The sequence below is a fragment of the Scyliorhinus canicula genome, chromosome 2, assembly GCF_902713615.1.
Source record: "Scyliorhinus canicula chromosome 2, sScyCan1.1, whole genome shotgun sequence".
Lineage (NCBI taxonomy): Eukaryota > Metazoa > Chordata > Chondrichthyes > Carcharhiniformes > Scyliorhinidae > Scyliorhinus > Scyliorhinus canicula.
In genome coordinates, this window is record NC_052147.1 from 103,075,912 (window position 1) to 103,097,906 (window position 21,995).

The following is a 21,995-nucleotide window of genomic DNA, read 5'->3' on the forward strand; positions in this document are numbered from 1 at the left end:
GTGCATGTCCGTCCATGTGTGTGTCTGTCCATCTGCGTACATGTGTGCGTCCATATTTGTGTGTGTCTGTGTATGTGTATTCATGTGTGTCTGTGTGTGTCCTTGTGTGTGTATGTTTGTGTCTATGTGTGTGCACATGCCCACATGTGTCATGTGTATGTATGAGAGGTTGGTGGGTGCATGTATCTGGGGAGAGCATTGCGAAGGGAAAGCAATTTAAATAATTTGTTTTGTTATTGAAGAGAGTCTCGAGTTTGCCCTAACCCAGTGACGTGATCACGATTACAGTCATAGAGTCAAGCTCCCACAATTAATATCCCCGAGCCCTACTTCCAGAGCGAGTGAAACTTGAACAATGCTGATGAGTGAGCCGAGCCTGCACATATCACCTGGGGACACATGGAAATTTTGAAGTATAATGATCTTTTTAACAAACGCATCATCGCAGAAGCAGATTTCCTCTCGAGGTGAAGAAAGAACAGGGAGGAAACATACACATGCTGGTTTGTGATTAGTTATATTTTCCCACAGGAAACGCAGGGTACCGGCTGCATTTTACCGAGGTGTTTGAAGTGCCACGGGCCAGCACAACCTCCCGTCATGGTCGAATGGATGGCCTGCCGATGGATTTGCAGCCAGAGGAGAGAGTGGAAATTCGGATTGGCCAGAAATTACAGCAGATTGGGGATCAGTTCCACAGCTCCTACATGGAGAGGGTAAGTTGCAAACTACATTTGATGCGCTGTTGCTTATTCTCTGCACTGTCTGTGTGGAGTCTGCATGTTCTCCCTGTCTCGGCATGAGTTTCTTCCGGATGCTCCGGTTTCCCCCCCAGTCCAGATGTGCAGGTTAGGTGGGTTGGCCATGCTAAATTGCCCTTAGTGTCCAGAAAAGGTTAGGTGGGGTTATTGGGTTACGGGAATAGGGTGGGGATATGGGCTTAAATAGGGTGCTCTTTCTAAGGGCCGGTGCAGACTCGATGGGCTGAATGGCCTCCTTCAGCACTGTAAATTCTATGATTCTCCCTCCTCGAGGCACTCTCACCACTCAACCCTTCCTTTAACAGTTTGAATGCAGCCTTGTGCTGCACCGCACCTTATGTTACTGCACCCTCGCCTCCCCACCTGCTCCACTCCCTCCACAATAGCCCCACCCACCATCTTGTACCTGCCACCCCTACCCCCTCGCCTATACCTGTCAGCCCCACCCACATACCCTTTCCAATCAGCACCACACCCACGCTCCTCCCAGCCAGCACCACCCCCTTACACTTCCCCGCCAGCACAATTTCCTCGCTCCTCCCTGCCTGTCATACCCTCTTATCCTTCCCTGCCTGCCATACACCCTTGCCCCTCCCTGCCAGCCCTACTCCCTCATTAAAGCATCTGTAGCTTTTCTCAGAAAACTTGGATCAGTGAAGTACTGTATCCCTAAATCCAACTATACAATAATGAAGGATTAAATTCAGAATTATAGAACAGAGAAAATTACAGCACAGGAACAGGCCCTTCGGCTCTCCCAGCCTGCGCCGATCCAGATCCTTTATCTAAACCTGTCGCCTATTTTCCAAGGATCTACTTCCCTCTGTTCCCTGCCCGTTCATATATATGTCTAGATGCATCTTAAATGATGCTATCGTGCCCGCCTCTATCACCTCCGCTGGCAAAGCGTTCCAGGCACCCACCGCCCTCTGCGTAAAAAACTTTTAACGCGCATCTCCCTTAAACTTTCCCCCTCTCACCTTGAAATCGTGACCCCTTGTAATTGACACCCCCACTCTTGGAAAAAGCTTGTTGCTATCCACCCTGTTCATACCTCTCATAATTTTGTAGACCTCAATCAGGTCTCCCCTCAACCTCCGTCTTTCCAATGAAAACAATCCTAATCTACTCAACCTTTCTTCATAGCTAGCACCCTCCATACCAGGCAACATCCTGGTGAACCTCCTCTGCACCCTCTCTAAAGCATCCACATCCTTCTGGTAATGTGGCGACCAGAACTGCACGCAGTATTCCAAATGTGGCCTAACCAAAGTCCTATACAACTGTAACATGACCTGCCAACTCTTGTACCCAATGAAGGCAAGCATGCTGTATGCCTTCTTGACCACTCTATAGTCAGCATCGTAAAGTGTTGGCTGAAAGGAGTTACTGAGCAACAGCGTGAGGGAGTTGGATTAACATCAGTAGAGATACAGTCAGTAACACAGGGTGCTGGGGAGGGGTTACTGAGTGACAGTGTGAGGGAGCTGGATTTACATCAGTATAGATACAGTCAGTAACACAGGGTGCTGGGGGAGGGGTTACTGAGTGACAGTGTGAGGGAGCTGGATTAACATCAGTAGAGATACAGTCAGTAACACAGGGTGCTGGGGAGGGGTTACTGAGTGACAGTGTGAGGGAGCTGGATTAACATCAATAGAGATACAGTCAGTAACACAGGGTGCTGGGGGAGGGGTTACTGAGTGACAGTGTGAGGGAGCTGGATTAACATCAGTAGAGATACAGTCAGTAACACAGGGTGCTGGGGGAGGGGTTATGAGTGACAGTGTGAGGGAGCTGGATTAACATCAATAGAGATACAGTCAGTAACACAGGGTGCTGGGGGAGGGGTTACTGAGTGACAGTGTAAGGGAGCTGGATTAACATCAGTAGAGATACAGTCAGTAACACAGGGTGCTGGGGGAGGGGTTACTGAGTGACAGTGTGAGGGAGCTGGATTAACATCAATAGAGATACAGTCAGTAACACAGGGTGCTGGGGGAGGGGTTACTGAGTGACAGTGTGAGGGAGCTGGATTAACATCAGTAGAGATACAGTCAGTAACACAGGGTGCTGGGGGAGGGGTTATTGAGTGACAGTGTGAGGGAGCTGGATTAACATCAATAGAGATACAGTCAGTAACACAGGGTGCTGGGGGAGGGGTTACTGAGTGACAGTGTAAGGGAGCTGGATTAACATCAGTAGAGATACAGTCAGTAACACAGGGTGCTGGGGGAGGGGTTACTGAGTGACAGTGTGAGGGAGCTGGATTAACATCAATAGAGATACAGTCAGTAACACAGGGTGCTGGGGGAGGGGTTACTGAGTGACAGTGTGAGGGAGCTGGATTAACATCAATAGAGATACAGTCAGTAACACAGGGTGCTGGGGGAGGGGTTACTGAGTGACAGTGTGAGGGAGCTGGATTAATGTCAATAGACATACAGCCAGTAACACAGGGTGCTGGGGGAGGGATTACTGAGTGACAGTTGTGGGTAATCACTCTGATCTGTATGAAATCTTCTGTACGTTCTCCTGATGATAAGCATATTTGCACAGCTTAGTAAACACTGATATGAAGTTTGTTCCTGAGCTTTAATCAACTGTGCAGGTATTTTATCTATTCCTGCCACTTTCCCAATTTTTGTCTAATTTATTGGTGCTCTTATCTCACTCTTAGTATCCAGGGATACACATTCACAAATCATTGCAAGTGACAGTACAATTTAATAAATTCATAAAAAGTATAAACAAAGGACATGGAACAGAGTTGAAAATCAGAGAAATTGTGTTGAATTTCTATTGAACCACACTTGGAATAGTTTGCGCCATTCTCATTTCCAAATTACAAAAGGGGTATTGAGATACAGAAAATATTTAGAAGAATCACTCCAGAAATGAGAACCGAGCAGAGTGAGGCCCTTTTCTCCAGAAAATGCCCATTTGGAGTACTGTGTGCAGTTCTGGTCACCTCATTTCAGGAAGGATGTGGAAACTTTGGAAAAGGCGCAAAGGAGATTTACCAGGATGTTGCCTGGAATGGAGAGTAGGTCTTACGAGGAAAGGTTGAGGGTGCTAGGCCTTTTCTCATTAGAACGGAGAAGGATGAGGGGCGACTTGATAGAGGTTTATAAGATGTTCAGGGGAATAGATAGAGTAGACAGTCAGAGACTTTTTCCCCGGGTGGAACAAACCATTACAAGGGGACATAAATTTAAGGTAAATGGTGGAAGATATAGAGGGGATGTCAGAGGTAGGTTCTTTACCCAGAGAGTAGTGGGGGCATGGAATGCACTGCCTGTGAAAGTAGTTGAGTCGGAAACGTTAGGGACCTTCAAGCGGCTATTGGATTGGTACATGGATTATGGTAGAATAATGGAGTGTAGATTAATTTGTTCTTAAGGGCAGCACGGTAGCATTGTGGATAGCACAATTGCTTCACAGCTCCAGGGTCCCAGGTTCGATTTCGGCTTGGGTCACTGTCTGTGTGGAGTCGGCACATCCTCCCCCTGTGTGCGTGGGTTTCCTCCGGGTGCTCCGGTTTCCTCCCACAGTCCAAAGATGTGCAGGTTGGGTGCATTGGCCATGATAAATTGCCCTTAGTGTCCAAAATTCTATGATTAACCTAGGACAAAAGTTCGGCACAACTTTGTGCTGTATTTCTCTATGTTCTAAAACCGAAGCCTGAGGGGGAAATCTGATAGGGCCATTCAAATTATGACGGTGTTCGAAAGGGTAGATGTAAAGATGATCCTTCTTGTGGGGAGTCCAGAACTAAGGGCCATAAATATAAGATGGTCATAAATAAATCCAATAAGGAATCCTACAGAAACCTCTCTAGTCAGTGTGGTTAGACTGTGGAACTTGCACTTCCAGAGAAACAAAGAGGCCTTGTGGTGCAGTGGGTTGCGTCCCTGCTTCTGGGCCGGAAACTCTGGGTTTAAGTCTCACTCCAGGACTTATTGGTCAAGGAAAGTGCGTTTATAACGTGGCCAAACAGGTTGACTATCAACCTGTAAATCTTGCCAACTTATGGCAGGTGGTAAGAGTGGGAGAGATTCCTGGCACAGAGCTTGGGATATTAATACTACAACCATTGGAACGGACTGGCTGGATGCTCCCTGTGCAATCATTAAAGTGGAGTTATCGGCAACTCCCACCAATTCTTCAGGTCAAAATGCACATCTAATTACTTTCTGCATTACATATATACAACCAACGGAGCCTCGAGCATCACAATGCATCACTCCAGATGACAACATGCATGCAAAACTGTATGTTGCCACAGCAACACAGACTCTGTGGCAGGGCAGGGCGGAGAGTGGGGATCTTTGGGTTGGCTGGATGGCCTGTGTGGGTCAGATTGGTGGCAACACCCTGGGGTCCGATCCCAATTCCAGGAATGGGATGGATTTGGAACGTTCCGCCTTACTTTATCCATGGTGGAGGGCATGGCCCTGTGGGTCAGACCTACCTTTGGGCAGAATTTGAAATGAATATGATAAAACATTTAGAGGGAAGCTAAATACGTACATGATCGAGGATACAGGATTAAACGCAGGAAGGTGGGTGGATGCTGATATGGAGCATAAAAACTAGCTTGGACCAGGTAAGCTAAATTACCTGTTTTTTGTTGCAATGTTAAAATATTATTCAGTGTAGTAAGAGGAAGGGATTTCTTCCTTTCTCCAAAAAGCCACGTAGTGAATAGCCTTTGTTCTGGATTGAAAGGAGGCTCCAAACACTTCTACAACAGAGGGTGTGACTAACTCTGTGAGACCACTTGCCTAAGCAAGGCTCAGGGACAGCTACGAGTTGCTTTGTTTCATGTCTCACATCTCATGTCAAGGGTGTGATGGAATAATCTCCACTTGCCTGGATGAGTGCAGCTCCAACAACGCTCAAGAAGCTCATCCAGGACAAAGCAACTGATTGGCACCCCATCCACCACCTTCAACATTCACTCCCTCCACCCCCGACGCACAGTACGAGCCATGTGCACCGTCTGCAAGATGCAGGAACTCACAAAAGCTCCTTCGACAGCACCTTCCAAACCCACAACCTCTACCAACTAGAAAGACAAGGGCTGTAGACACATAGCAAAGTACCCCTCCAAGCCACACGCCACCCTGACATGGAATCATTCTGCCGTCGTTCCTTCACTGTGGCTGGGTCACAATCTGGGAACTCCCACCCTATCAGCACTGTGGATGCCCCGACACCACATGGACGGCAGCGGCTCACCATCACCCTCTCAAGGGCAATTAGGGATGGGCAATAAAAGTGCTGGCCTAGCCAGTGACATGCCCCCTTTCATGGAATAATTTTAAAAAATGTAATTAGATGTGCAGTTTGACCTGAAGAATGTGGTGCAGTGGGTAGCTTCCCTGCTTCTGGGCCGGAATGTGTATGTTGGTAGGAGGTACAGGTGACTCCACTTGAATGATGGCATGGAGAACATACACACAGTCTGTGCCAGCATTTAATAGATAGTATTAATAGCCCTAGCTCTATGTGGGGCAGTGTGCCAGGCAGAGAAGTTGGCGTGTCTCATGAAATACTTGATAACAAAATGGTTGGATTAGTGTCTGTTCTGTGTGTATAAGAAAAGAGGCCAAAGAGGGCATTTTTATTCTCTGATTGTCATTGCCTGCAATAGGCATGGCAAAACCTGTAGTTTGCAGTTTCTATCATACAAAAACCCTCCAAAAAACATTTCAGTCACAGTAGATTCTAGATCCTAAGAGCGAAAGAGCAAGGTCACAGTTTCAATCTCTCCAGCATTAACCCTCTTGAGTTTCATTCCTTGAAATGGTGTGATGGGGAGAATGAGGTTATCCTTGAGGTTATTCATGAAGTCCCCACCTGAGGTGTGGTGATCCTCAGGTTAAATCCCCACCAGTCAGCTCTCCCTCTCAAAGGGGAAAGCAGCCTATGGTCAGCTGAGACTATGGTGGCTTTACTTTTACTGAAGGATAGAATATGCTTTCGAGAATACATACCACAGTGTTCGCATAAAGCAGCCTCCAATCAGATACAGCTTCAAGCTTCCTCCACCATGTGGGATAATGATCGATCTGTCACTCTGTCTGTAAGTTGGGACAGCCTTGATTCTGTCAGTTGATTGTAGATTTTGTAAGGTGGGTAAAAGAACCTTCCTTATCGGGGCCTCGCTTTGGATATTTGACACAAGATTTATTTTGTTGAAGATTATTTTTCTGGTGAAATATTCTAGAAAATGTGGCCCCATAACTGTCCACCCCCCACATTGTACCTATAAATTGTCAGCCATTACTCAGTGGTCGGGCCATGCGTTCACATCCCACTGCTTCATTATGTGAGGAGTTGCGAATGAAACCACCACCGCCAATGAAACACCCCCTCAAAGGCAGAAGGGGATATCTCCTATCATTTGATCACAGTGAAGTCCTCCATTGGGTATATCCCCAAGGCGTAAAGATTCTTGCGAGATTTTACAGCCCCGTCATGATGTTTTTCCTGGAGGTAGAGGCAGCTCGCCATTGGTTGCTGGTGGGATCGTCGGGTCGCGCTTTCTCTGTGGCTCGTCCATCCTATCGTCAGGAAATCCATCACCGAGGTGCCTTTGGTGGGACCGGCAAATCCCGCCTGCGGAAAGGGTTGGAAAGCCCCACCTGCTGTGTGTCAGGATTGAAAAAAACGCTGGCTCGGCGCGAGGGCGAGGAATGGGGCGTCAGACCCGTGATCGGGTCCGACGCCTTTCCGTGATTCTCCGGGGACTGTAGAATAGGTGGCAGTCACGCGTGCGCAGTCGACGCGGCACCAGTTGGGTGCAATTGAAAAAGGCCCCCCGTGGCGATTCTCCGCCGGCAACTGTCCGAGTTCCCGCCGGCGTGGTTCACTCATGGTTCCACCCAGCAGGCCGTCAGAGTGTCTGCGGCCGCCCTGGTGGGGGCGGGCGGATCCGTCACTGGGGGGGGGGGGCGCCTCTAGGATGGCCAGGCTCGTGAGCGGGGGCCACCGATCAGCGGGTACGTGCGATCTGGGGGTGGGCTATATTGTGGGGGCCGGCCCGCTGTGTGGGTCCGCCATGTTGCGCGGGGCCGCTGCTGCAGGCGGCCTCCGCCCGCAAACGCGGACCAGCAGCCAGAAATGCAGGGCCCCGTAACAGCAGCCGGAGCTGCATAGACTACTCCGGGGCCTTGCTAGCCCCCTTCAAAATGGAGAAACACTCCGGACTTTCTCAAAAAAAATCCAGAGTTATTCGTGCCTGTTTTCTCGCGGGCGTGAGGACATAGCCCCATTATCAGACAATTCCGTCCTCTGTATTTAGCGTAGTAAGAGATCCGAGGGTAAGCTTCACAGGGTGCGATTTGATATGGAGGAACGCAAAGAGATATGAGGATAGATGACCAAAAGTAATTGTTCAAAAAAGGTCAGTTTTGAATTAAAGGAAGACAAGGAGGTAGAGAGAGGAAGTGAGTCAGGGCGGAGTTCCAGAGCTTAGGGCCGAGACAGGCGTGGTAGTGAATGATGGGGCAAAGGGTTCCGGGATGCAGAAGAGACCAGAACTGGATAAAATTGCAGACGTATCTGTTGGGTTTCAAAACACAACATGACAAAGGGCCCCAGTGACTGATGGTGAGTTTAAACCACGAGTAAATTAGGAGCAGAAGTTGGGGGTTTCTTTATTTGCTAAACCATCGAGCCTCTTTGTGCAAACTCTCTCTCTCTCTCGAGCTGACTGCCAACCACTTTGTTAATCTCCATCTGATGTAATCAATGTCTGTGCCACACTCAACACAAGGGCCTGGCATAGGAATGGCTCGATGGGCAAACTCCCTTCAGGTCACCTTTAATCAGCCTGGTAGCCGCATTATACAATACAAATAGAATTGTCAACAAATCCAACAATCAATCTCTATTCATTAGTTTTTGACAAGCCCAGACAGAACATGAAAGTGGTGGAGGCCTTTGGAAATTCTCTTTATATAATACCATGGGCATGATTTAACTAAATGGGATCAAAGTCCCATAGTCAGCTCATTTAGCTACGTGTTTCTCGGTGCTCGCAGCGCAGAGAAACACAAGGCTATAAAACGCAACTTGCGTTTGATAAGGGGTCTCAACAGAGAATGGCCGCACATAGTCCCGTTTCATGCACTGAGGAGCTCCGCTAGCCAGAACTCAGTTTAGCGAAAGATCAGGATGCTATTTTTAAATGGTGTCCCGATCTCCGGGGCACCTGAAGTGACCTCTAACCCTGCAAGGCTCAACGCACTATGGGAGGAAATTGGGTACTTTAAATTTATTTTTTAAAGTACAATGGAGTCACTGTTGTCACGCAGGAAAAAGTGGCAGAAAGTATTTAATGAACATTTTTTTTGACGTTGGACAGTCACAGAGGACTTTGAAAGAAAATATACCACCCCTCCCCCATCCTCCCAAAGTCTCAATGTTGTGGGAACTCACTCAGAGCCACTGTTTGGAGAATCGAAGCCAGCTGAGAATTACTGAGCCCCAGGTGGCCTGTGAGTCTGCAGCCCCCCCCCCCCCCCCCCCCCCCCCCGTGGGCAAGGGTGCCTCTCAGCCCGTGGGCAAGGGTGCCTCTGAGGTACCTGTGACATCAGGGCTGGTAAGGGGGAGGCAATGGGGCCTGGTCGATTTTCATGATGAGGGGAGAGCCCAGTGCCCATGTTCTGAGGGAGCCAGTGAGCTGTGGGATCCTTCTGTGCTTTAGGCTGCTTTGTTTAATCGCGTGCACGTTCTTATCAACAGTGGGCCTCGGTGGCTGCTCTTACACAAAGATGCCTTTGTAAGTGATGCGTGCGGCAGTTTAGCCCAGTGGTGACTGATCCTGTCTGCCTGTCTTGTCTTTGTTTATATGCTGCTCTATATTTAGGGACTGAGTCACCACTCTAGCTGCCAGCATGACTCGCTCGAGACTACCCACACCAACTTGCATCCCCATCGGTATATGGACACGGCCACTCAATGTAGCAGAGATAAACGCCTGGGGGTGAGGCGTGTGGGGGCAAGTCATTTGCCAAACCCACTGTAAACTAGGGGTCATCAAGAAATGTTCCATCCACCAGTGTCTTGCCGATTCCCTTCCCCATGCATGCCCGAGACTGACCTCTCTTTAACCCTTTGATTGCTGGCACCACTAAAGGTGCCACAGTTTAAAGGTTGCTGCTCCAAGCTACAATTGCATAGGGCTCTGCTCGTCTCCAGGTGAGGATTGGGAGGAGCGGAGTGAGGGTGCGAGGTGAGGGTGATGTGGAGGGAAGGACAACAGAGGGGGGGAGCAGTGGGACAAGTGGTGGGGGAAAGGGGAAGGATTTGGAGACAGGGGGCTGGGGGAGAATGATGGGGCGACATTAGGATAGGTGGGGGATCAAGGCTACTCTGCATTTAATATGACCATGGCTGATCTAGCACTCACTATACCCACTTTCTTGCCTACTCTCCGTAACCCTTAATTCCCCAACTGGTTGGGTCCCAAAGGTTGGCCAGTTGGTAAAAATGGGTCCCCGGAAAAAAAGTTTGAAGAACACTGTTACATGAGTGCAAATTGGTAGCCGTGTACAACAGTTGCTGCAATTCAGACGATAACCTGAAGGGACAGTGCGACACATGTGGAGAATGGCATTGTGACCATGGCTGGTGTGACCCATATAATGACTAGCACTGTGACTATATAGCCACTGTGATGACACCCCAACCCTTTAAATGAAGCAGAGAGCAAAGTCAGTCAAATGTATGTGGATGTTAAATCTGTGCAAAAGTATTTTTGCGAACGCTGTACTCCCACTTGAAAAGGAAGTGTTTGTTGTTTTTCTTTAAATCAAAGTCTCCTCACTGACGGAAGTGATCTCTGTGTTCTATAGTGCCTCAGACAGCCGGCAGGGGGTGGGGGGGAGGGGGAAGTGGCGGTGCGGAAGGGTGGGGGAGGCAGGCTTGGTTGTCACCTGGTGCGTTAGCACCTGTAACAGTGTTACCAGTGAATGTTTGTGCATGTAAAGATTCACTGTGAACCTTAACTCCGCAGTGCAAGGTCTCTGAAAGTGTTTTGCCCCCTTAGGGCAACTGTTGACTCACCTCACCCCCTCTCGTGTGGCTGATTTGAGCTGTCTGAACATCGGTTAACCCCTTGCTTACCTGAAGGGACGTATAAGACCCGTGAACGACAAAGGCATGGAACGTGAGCTTATTCATGACTCTGCTGCCTGTATCCTAACTTGCACTGTCCCTTCTACCCACGTACTCCATACCCATCGGTTTCCTCTCACAAGTCCCGAAAGATGTGTTCGTTAGGTGAATTGGACACTCTGAATTCTCCCTCTGTGTACCCAAACAGGCGCCGGAATGTGGTGACTAGGGGCTTTTCACAGTAACTTCATTGCAGTGTTCATGTAAGCCTACTTGTAATAGTAAAGATTATTATTGTAATGCTGTGAACTAAAAGAAAGTATATTCTAAAGCTTTTGCAATGTGTCTATTGGCGTTCTTGCACTCAAAACAGCTGGCTGAATTTTCAGGGATTCTTTGGGTGCGATTTGGTGGTCTCGCCGCGCCTACTTGGTGTCAGGATTATGTCATTGAATCATGCGAGGGGCCTCTCGCAAGATTTGCGATGCTTGAAATGCCTCGTGAAATCCACCAAAATCCCGGATGTCATAGTGGTCTGGTTCTGACCCCCATTAGGCTCATTTAAATATGTGCTCACGGGATTCTCCTGGCACCCGTGACCTAAAGGGCAGGCCTCGGAGACCTTGCCAGGGCGTTGTTCAAATTGCTTTCCACAAACGTGGACCAGTCGTAATGTCACCTAGAGGGGTATCCCAGGTATTAGAGATCCCGGGTGATCGGCGGGCAGGGTGTCCTCCTTGCATGGTGCTATGGTGGGACTGCCAGGCAGGCAGGGGCACTGCCTGAGTGCCAGGTTGGCACGACCAGGGGTCAGGCCGGGTGGGTCTTACTAGGTGGGGGGGAGGGGGGGTTGTTCCCGGGAACCTCCGTGAGGTTGGGGGGAGGGAAGGGGGTGATCAAAAACCCTGGTGGGGGAGGGGCTGAAAAGGGGGGCGGGGGTAAGATCAGGTAGCCAGACGAAAAGGTGCCCTGATCTGCGGGGAGCCTTCTCTGCTGGGATCGCCAGCAAGAAATGACTGGTGTGCCCTCAGCAGAGAGAAACTCCCCAAGGCCAAAAATAAACGGCAAAGTTGCGTTGCATAGTGGGGTGTTTCTCAGCGCTGCTGTCACCATGAAACACCCCGCTAAACGCGCACAAATCCGACATAGGTTTTTTTCCATTCAGTCACTTCCCTCAAAAACCTGTCTCGTGTAGGAAACATCTTGCTCGAAACAGGCACCCACCCGACCCGCCATAAGATGACCACACGCCCTGGATGAAGTAATTACTTTTCAGACTGGTCTCCGTCGATCTGCCCAATCGGAAGACCAGCATCAAGAGAGCCTCAGCATTGCCACTGGGAAAGATGTCGCCACTGAGGCAGTTGGTGACTGGGAAGACACCTCAACATGGAGGCCACCATGGAGCAGGCCCCAGCCCCAAATAGGCCCTTCGGATTGGAGGAAAAACCCCTCTGCAGGAAGTGTTTGGGCTACGAGTGTGGCCTGTCCTGCATTGGCTCCAATGCCTGGCCTGCCAGAGGGGGTTGCCTCCTTAGAAGTGGTGACCTTTGCATAAGGTGTAGGGATGTTGCACTGGTGGTAACAAAATTGCTTCTAATTGGGGCCTTCAATATCATCATTTGCTGCACACATTTATGGTGGGGGCCACCAATCTGGTTCCCCATTGACTCCTGGGAACTTTGCCCGGCGACGAGAAGGTGTGGTGAACCATCTCTTATTTTACAGGTCCCTCCATTACCTCCAACCCCATCTGCAGGGTTGGGAAAATCCAGCTCACAGAGGCTGTTTGCCTCCCAAATGATGTTGAATAACTCAAACGTGAGAGAATGTTAAACGGTTCAAGGTGGGAGGTCGTGAGGTGAAACCTTTAAGGCTATTCTCATCCAGGATTGAAATGCCTAGCCTCTGAAGGCCTTTGTCCCAACATCAGTCAAGCGAAGGTTTGATGTGAACGGGGACTTTTGATTTAAAGGAGCGAGCCTTACAGAACCTCTTCCCGTTGAGGGGTTGAGATGAATAACATTGAGGTTTGTTTTGACTGTGAAATGTTTTGTAACACTATCACAGATTAGCTCCACAGAACGCTTGGCACCAGACCAAGTTTCGCAAGAGTCAGCTTTCTGGCAATTTCCTTCAGAATGATCATACAGTCATCAAGCTCAGGAGGCCATTCGGTTCATTATGCATGTGCTAGCAATTTGAAAGATCTATCCATTTCTCGTCAAGTGCCAGCCTCAATGTTATTACAGCCATCCACCTTCAAACCAGCTCTAGAGAGTTGGTCATGTCACTTCTAACAATCTATTAGAAAGGGGAAAACATCTATTTAATGCTTCTGATGATCCCTTGGGAATTCCAAAGAGAGCTTCACATCCCATGAAGTACTTTTGAAGTGTAATCACTGTTGTAATATAAGGGGTCGAACAAGCTCCCACAGAGATTTTTAAAAAAAATAAAGTTAACAGTACCCAATTATTTTTTATCCAATTAAGGAGCAATGGATGGTGAGTTGGGGGGGTTGATGGGTGGTGTGTTGTGGGGGGGGGGGGGGGGGGGTTGATGAATGGTGTGTTGGGGGGGAGGGGTTGATGGGTGGTGCGTTGGGGGGTTGATGAGTGGTGTGTTGGGGGGACGTTGATGGGTGGTGTGTTGGGAGGGGGGTTGATGGGTGGTGTGTTGGGGATTGATGAGTGGTGTGTTGTGTGGTTGATGGGTGGTGTGTTGGGGTTGATGAGTGGTGTGTTGGGGGGTTGATGAGTGGTGTGTTGGGGGGTTGATGAGTGGTGTGTTGTGTGGTTGATGGGTGGTGTGTTGGGGTTGATGAGTGGTGTGTTGGGGGGTTGATGAGTGGTGTGTTGGGGGGGAGGGGTTGATGGGTGGTACGTTGGGGGGGTTGATGAGTGGTGTGTTGGGGGGGGCGTTGATGGTGTGTTGGGGATGTTGATGGTGTGTTGGGGATGTTGATGGTGTGTTGGGGATGTTGATGGTGTGTTGGGGATGTTGATGGTGTGTTGGGGATGTTGATGGTGTGTTGGGGATGTTGATGGTGTGTTGGGGATGTTGATGGTGTGTTGGGTGTGTTGATGGTGTGTTGGGGATGTTGATGGTGTGTTGGGGTTGATGGGTGGTGTGTTGGGGGGTTGATGGGTGGTGTGCTGGGGAGTTGATGGGTGGTGTGTATGTGTTCGGGGGTTGATGGGTGGTGTGTGTGTTCGGGGGTTGATGGATGGTGTGTTTGTTCGGGGGTTGATGGATGGTGTGTGTTGGGGGAGTTTGATGGGTGGTATGTGTGTTGGGGGTTGATGGGTGGTGTCTGTGTGTTGGGGGTTGATGGGTGGTGTGTATGTGTTCGGGGGGTGATGCGTGGTGTGTATGTATTCGGGGGTTGATGGGTGGTGTGTATGTGTTCGGGGGTTGATGAGTGGTGTGTATGTGTTCGGGGGTTGATGAGTGGTGTGTATGTGTTCGTGGGTTGATGGATGGTGTGTGTGTTGGGGGTTGATGGGTGGTGTGTATGTGTTCGGGGGTTGATGGGTGGTGTGTGTGTTGAGGGTTGATGGGTGGTGTCTATGTGTTCGGGGGTTGATGGGTGGTGTGTATGTGTTCGGGGGTTGGTGGATGGTGTGTGTGTTGGGGGAGTTTGATGGATGGTGTGTGTGTGTTCGGGGGTTGATTGATGTGTGTGTTGGGGGAGTTTGATGGGTGGTGTGTATGTTCGGGGGTTGATGGATGGTGTGTGTGTTGGGGGAGTTTGATGGATGGTGTGTGTGTGTGTTCGGGGGTTGATGGATGTGTGTGTGTTGGGGGAGTTGATGGTATGTGAGTGTGTTGGGGGAGTTGAGGATGGTGTGTTGGGTTGATGGGTGTTGTGTTGGAGAGGGTGGTGAATAGTGTGTTTGTATTGCGGGGGATTTATGGGTAGTGTGTATGTTTGGCGTGGTTTGACAGGTGGTGTGTGTGTGTTGGAGGGATGATGAGTGCTGGGGGGTTGATGGGTGGTGTGTTGGGGGGTTGATGAGTGGTGTGTTGGGGGGTTGCTGGGTGGTGTGCTGGGGGGTTGATGGGTGGTGTGTTGGGGGGTTGATGGGTGGTGTGTTGGAGGGTTGATGGGTGGTGTGCTGGGGGGTTGATGGGTGGTGTGTTGGGGGGTTGATGGGTGGTGTGTTGGGGGGTTGATGGGTGGTGTGTCGGGGGGTTGATGGATGGTATGTTGGAGGGTTGATGGGTGGTGTGTTGGGTTGATGGATGGTATGTTGGAGGGTTGATGGGTGGTTCGCTGGGGGTTGATGGGTGGTGTGTTGGGGGGGTTGATGGGTGGTGTGTTGGGGGGTTGATGGGTGGTGTGTTGGGGGGTTGATGAGTGGTGTGTTGTGTGGTTGATGAGTGGTGCGTTGGGGGGTTGATGGGAGGTATGTTGGGGGGTTGATGGGTGATGTGTTGGGAGGTTGATGGGTGATGTGTTGGGGGGTTGATGGGTGGTGTGTTGGGGGGTTGATGGGTGGTGTGTTGGGGGGTTGATGGGTGGTGTGTTGGGGGGTTGATGGGTGGTGTGTTGGGGGTTGATGGGTGGTGTGTTGGAGGGTTGATGGGTGGTGTGTTGGGGGGTTGATGGGTGGTGTGTTGGGGGGTTGATGAGTGGTGTGTTGGGGGGTTGATGGGTGGTGTGCTGGGGGGTTGATGGGTGGTGTGTTGGAGGGTTGATGGGTGGTGTGTTGGGGGGGTTGATGGGTGGTGTGTTGGGGGGTTGATGAGTGGTGTGTTGGGGGGTTGATGGGTGGTGTGCTGGGGGGTTGATGGGTGGTGTGCTGGGGGGTTGATGGGTGGTGTGCTGGGGGGTTGATGGATGGTGTGTCGGGGGGTTGATGGGTGGTGTGTCGGGGGGTTGATGGATGGTGTGTTGGGGGGTTGATGGGTGGTGTGTTGGGGGGTTGATGGGTGGTGTGTTGGGGGGTTGATGGGTGGTGTGTTGGGGGGTTGATGGGTGGTGTGTCGGGGGGTTGATGGATGGTATGTTGGGGGGTTGATGGGTGGTGTGTTGGGGGGTGATGGGTGGTGTGTTGGGGGGTTGATGAGTGGTGTGTTGGGGGGTTGATGGGTGGTGTGTTGGTGGGGGGTTGATGTGTTTGGGGGTTGATGAGTGGTATAATGGTGGTTGGTGAGTGGTGTGTTGAGGGGTTGATGAATGGTATGCTGGGGTTTTGATGAGTGGTGTGTTTGGGGGGGGTTGATGAATGGTATGATGGGGGGGGGTTGCTGAGTGGTGTGTTGGGGATTGGTGAGCCGTATGATGGGGGCTTGATGAGTGCTGTGTTGGGGGGTTGATGGGTGGTGTGTTGGAGGGTTGATGGGTGGTGTGTTGGAGGGTTGATGGGTGGTGTGCTGGGGGGTTGATGGGTGGTGTGCTGGGGGGTTGATGGATGGTGTGTTGGGGGGTTGATGGGTGGTGTGTTGGGGGGGTTGATGGGTGGTGTGTTGTGTGGTTGATGGGTGGTGTGTTGGAGGGTTGATGAGTGGTGTGTTGAGGGGTTGATGGGTGGTGTGTTGGGGGGTTGATGGGTGGTGTGCTGGGGGGTTGATGGGTGGTGTGTCGGGGGGTTGATGGGTGGTGTGCTGGGGGGTTGATGAGTGGTGTGTTGGGGGGTTGATGGGTGGTATGTTGGGGGGTTGATGGGTGGTGTGTTGGAGGGTTGATGAGTGGTGTGTTCAGGGGTTGATGGGTGGTGTGTTGGGGGGTTGATGGGTGGTGTGTTGGGGGGTTGATGGGTGGTGTGTTGGGGGGTTGATGGGTGGTGTGTTGGGGGGTTGATGGGTGGTGTGTCGGGGGGTTGATGGATGGTATGTTGGGGGGTTGATGGGTGGTGTGTTGGGGGGTTGATGGGTGGTGTGTTGGGGGGTTGATGAGTGGTGTGTTGGGGGGTTGATGGGTGGTGTGTTGGTGGGGGGTTGATGTGTTTGGGGGTTGATGAGTGGTATAATGGTGGTTGGTGAGTGGTGTGTTGAGGGGTTGATGAATGGTATGCTGGGGTTTTGATGAGTGGTGTGTTTGGGGGGGGGTTGATGAATGGTATGATGGGGGGGGGTTGCTGAGTGGTGTGTTGGGGATTGGTGAGCCGTATGATGGGGGCTTGATGAGTGCTGTGTTGGGGGGTTGATGGGTGGTGTGTTGGAGGGTTGATGGGTGGTGTGTTGGAGGGTTGATGGGTGGTGTGCTGGGGGGTTGATGGGTGGTGTGCTGGGGGGTTGATGGGTGGTGTGTTGGGGGGTTGATGGGTGGTGTGTTGGGGGGGTTGATGGGTGGTGTGTTGTGTGGTTGATGGGTGGTGTGTTGGAGGGTTGATGAGTGGTGTGTTGAGGGGTTGATGGGTGGTGTGTTGGGGGGTTGATGGGTGGTGTGCTGGGGGTTGATGGGTGGTGTGTCGGGGGGTTGATGGGTGGTGTGCTGGGGGGTTGATGAGTGGTGTGTTGGGGGGTTGATGGGTGGTATGTTGGGGGGTTGATGGGTGGTGTGTTGGAGGGTTGATGAGTGGTGTGTTCAGGGGTTGATGGGTGGTGTGTTGGGGGGTTGATGGGTGGTGTGCTGGGGGGTTAATGGGTGGTGTGTCGGGGGGTTGATGGGTGGTGTGTTGGGGGGTTGATGGGTGGTGTGCTGGGGGGTTGATGGGTGGTGTGTCGGGGGGTTGATGGGTGGTGTGTTGGGGGGTTGATGGGTGGTGTGCTGGGGGGTTGATGGGTGGTGTGTCGGGGGGTTGATGGGTGGTGTGTCGGGGGGTTGATGGGTGGTGTGCTGGGGGGTTGATGGGTGGTGTGTCGGGGGGTTGATGGGTGGTGTGTCGGGGGGTTGATGGGTGGTGTGCTGGGCGGTTGATGGGTGGTGTGTCGGGGGGTTGATGGGTGGTGTGTTGGGGGGTTGATGGGTGGTGTGTCGGGGGGTTGATGGGTGGTGTGTTGGGGGGTTGATGGGTGGTGTGTTGGGGGGTTGATGGGTGGTGTGTCGGGGGGTTGATGGGTGGTGTGTTGGGGGGTTGATGGGTGGTGTGCTGGGGGGTTGATGGGTGGTGTGCTGGGGGGTTGATGGGTGGTGTGCTGGGCGGTTGATGGGTGGTGTGTTGGGGGGTTGATGGGTGGTGTGTTGGGGGGTTGATGGGTGGTGTGTTGGGAGGTTGATGAGTGGTGTGTTGGAGGGTTGATGGGTGGTGTGTTGGGAGGTTGATGAGTGGTGTGTTGGGGGGTTGATGAGTGCTGTGTTGGGGGGTTGATGGGTGGTGTGTTGGGGGGTTGATGGATGGTATGTTGGGGGGTTGATGGGTGGTGTGTTGGGGGGGGTTGATGTGTTTGGGGGTTGATGAGTGGTATAATGGTGGTTGGTGAGTGGTGTGTTGAGGGGTTGATGAATGGTATGCTGGGGTTTTGATGAGTGGTGTGTTTGGGGGGGGTTGATGAATGGTATGATGGGGGGGGGCTTGATGAGTGCTGTGTTGGGTTGATGAGTGTTGTGTTGGTGAGTTGGTGAGTCGTGTGTTGGGGATTGGTGAGCCGTATGATGGGGGCTTGATGTGTGCTGTGTTGGGGGGTTGATGGGTGGTTTGTTTGGAGGGTTGATGGGTGGTGTGCTGGGTGGTGTGCTGGGGGGTTGATGGGTGGTGTGCTGGGGGGTTGATGGGTGGTGTGCTGGGGGGTTGATGGGTGGTTTGTTTGGAGGGTTGATGGGTGGTGTGCTGGGGGGTTGATGGGTGGTGTGCTGGGTGGTGTGCTGGGGGGTTGATGGGTAGTGTGTTGGGGGGTTGATGGGTGGTGTGTTGGAGGGTTGATGGGTGGTGTGTTGGGGGGGGTTGATGGATGGTATGTTGGGGGGTTGATGGGTGGTGTGTTGGGGGGTTGATGGGTGGTGTGCTGAGGGGTTGATGGGTGGTGTGTTGGAGGGTTGATGGATGGTATGTTGGGGGGTTGATGGGTGGTGTGTTGGGGGGTTGATGGGTGGTGTGCTGGGGGGTTGATGGGTAGTGTGCTGGGGGAGTTGATGGTGCAGCCGTAATGTAGGAAGGAGAGAATTGTTTTCAGCTGTGATGTCAATGTGAATTAATATGTAGTGATGCTCATTATCTCGAATATCTGCTCACACCATCCCCCTTCCTTCAAAACTACCCACTACCCCTCATCCTCTTTCAATGTCATCTGCAATGTCCATGCCACATAGAACTGTGCTCCCCAATATAAAATGATACCAGTGTTTCGCCATTTGTATTGAATTTAAAACAAGTGTAGTTCAAAAGCTGTTCAAGTGCTATGTGTCCTGTATTCTCTCTTCTGCTATATGCCAATGTTTTACCATTCCTCACAAAGAATTTTATTCTTCTTCCACAGCATAACAGGAATGAAAATCACATAGACCATCCCTTTTGGTGGCGGCTTTTGCTCCTCCTGTTTACTTTGATCTTTGACCCGGAAGAGAATGTGGAGCCCGCAGGGCAAAGGTGAGGCCCAACCTCCCCATTCTCCCCTCCAGCTGTGCAACCCTGCATTGAGAATCTATGGTGAAAGGCACTAAACGAGGGAACAAAACCACGGGTTTGAAGACACACACCGCTGGTCGGATGGTGTTACCTTTTTAAAAAATATACAGTGGAAATGGAGCTTGGATTCGCAGAAACCTCCAGTAGAAACTTGCTGTCCACCACCATGTGTTGTCCATCCGCTAGCAATGCCTCATCTTCCAAGGGCCGGACTCCTGATAAACCCGTCAACTCTGCAAAGAATGTATTCTACTTCTTTCCTTCTGTTCCTTCAAAGCCTCAACAAAACAAAGAATCATGTGAACAAAAGCAAATACAGACAAGCACAGCGGCAAGAAGAAGAAAAAAACAAAATGGAGACATCTTATCAATCATCAAACCATTAAAGCCGCACCAAAGAGTTTTTAATACTCGAGTGAAGCAAACGTCACTGGATTCCCAATGCTGGTTACGTGCAATCCCTCAGAGGTTCACCATGTGTTTTCTATCTTCCATTTTCCCTTAACCAAGTGACCTCTCTGAGAACTAGATAATTTCTCCTGGAAGGGCCGAGATTGAGGTGCCTTGAAATTTTGTGCCCAACTCATGCACAAAGACCACTGTCAGGCTCCTGTTGTCATGCTGAACGCTTTGCTTTGCCAATGGTTTATTTAAGATACTATGTTGTGACCACTTTTGGGATTAGAACTTTGCTGAGTGAGTACTCTCCAGCAGGCTGGTTTTTCCTCGACTGACCACACAAGCCCAAACAGAGGCCTGGACTCCATTCTTGACCAATTTCCTCTCCCCTTTAGAAGTCAATTCTAGTTTTGTATAAAAATGAAAAATATTGCAGAGCAATGACCGTTTCTCTGATTTGTGCTTCAGTCATGAGGGGGGAAGTTGCATGTTACGTGGAATGGAGGGAGGGGAGGGAACAAGAATCAGAGAGCGCACATGTGCTTGGAAGCAGTTGAGTCAGAAATTGTCTGCTCGTCCCCAGTCACTCATCCTCTCTTCCCTTCTGACCAGGATGAATTCAATAGACCTAGAATGATACAGCACAGAATGAGACCGTTTGGCCCATAGTGCTCATGTCTTCCCTTTGGAAGAGCTATTCAATGTGCCCCTTGCCCTATCTCTATAGCCTTGTTTTTTTTTCTTTTTTAAGTATTATCCAATTCTCTTTGAAAAGTGACCATTGAATCTGCTTCCACCCACCACCTTTTCAGGTCGTAACAACGCCCCACATGTAAAACAAATTCTCCTTTTCTCCCCTCTGTTTATTTTGCTAATTACCCTATATCTGTGGCCTCTGCTCACTGACCATCCTGCATTGGAACACTGGTTTCTCCATTTTTAATACATAAAACCCCACATCTCTATTAAATCTTGCCTTATTCACCATTATCAAAGATTGCTGATCTTTGGGGGGGGGGGGGCGATTGAGAGAGATTCTGGCTTTACGATTCAATCTGAATAGCACTCCATTCCAATCCTTAAATGGAAGCTCTTCTTTCTCTTTCGCTGCAGTTTGTCTGCATTGACTAAAAGTCTCGAACTGCGTGGGGAGGGTACAGTTCTGCAGGTGCTCCCTGGTACATCACCTCAAGGCTCTTTCTAAACGTGAATGGTGTGAGGTTATTCAGGCACGGTGCCTTCGTCAAGCCAAGTCCTGCCCTCATCCACCCTCAACTTTCAGCAGGCATTGCTTTTTAGCAGCCGGGATCAGGGATCATGGATGAAGATCCCTTTCTAAGCCAAGGACCACCGAACCTAAGATCAGTTAACACAGCGTAGGCAAGAATTGAACCTGGGATTGTATGAAGCTTCACTATTGATGTAATAACTCGTTGAGCTATTTAGAGAGTTCGAGAGCACTTGTAGTCACAGAACCACTGAGACACATACTTCTCCTTCCCACCCACTTCCAGTTTCTACCATACTTGTTCATTGATGGGGTTCTGAGATTCTTGGAGCCCAAGCCAAGTCCTCAGGACACTGCAAAATCCTCTCTATTTCCAGTGAAGATTGAAAATTGATCAGAGGGGCGGCTGATGCCAGGTTGCACACATTGTGCCACAGGGTGTCCTTCATCTGCTGTAGGGAGAGATCTCCAGTGCCCAGACCTATATAGAGCTGCCATAAATTTCCAGTGTGGCCTGTGCTCTTGGTCCCTGTTGGCTTGAGGAGAAACATCTTGAGGTTCCCAACTTCCGCAAACAGGTTGACATAGCTAACAACAGTCTTAACGATCCCATTCCCGACAGCATGCCATTAAGCTCTACCAGGATAGTGCTTAAAAAGTCCCTTTCCACGAATACTTTGCTAGAACCACAAACACTTTGGTCTTCATGAAGGAATCCTGGAAGCTGACAACCAATCTTTTGTGGAATGTGGGCATTGATAACAAGGCCAAAATTTGTTGCCCATCCCAAATTGTCCTTGAGCTGAGTGCCTTGATAGACTATTTCAGAGGGCAATTAAGAGCCAACCACATTAATGTGGGCCTCGAGCCACATATATCCACGAGCACCATTGAGGGCCTTCCATGCCCACTGGGAACTGCAGGATCTGGGCTGCTTTATTGATCTTACTCACATTTTAATTT

General features: G+C 50.5%; 1 protein-coding gene across 2 annotated transcripts in view; it reads left to right on the forward strand.

Annotated features, from left to right (window-relative positions):
* Positions 1-20,245, forward strand: part of LOC119956749 (bcl-2-modifying factor-like) — a 62,204-nt gene extending 41,959 nt beyond the window's left edge. For both annotated transcript variants that reach the window (XM_038784103.1, XM_038784112.1), the window contains exons 3-4: positions 532-716; positions 19,257-20,245. In XM_038784103.1, coding sequence (XP_038640031.1) covers positions 532-716; positions 19,257-19,370 — 299 coding nt within the window. In that variant the 3' untranslated portion in view covers positions 19,371-20,245. The remainder of the gene's footprint in view (positions 1-531; positions 717-19,256) is intronic.
* Positions 20,246-21,995: the final 1,750 nt, after the last annotated feature.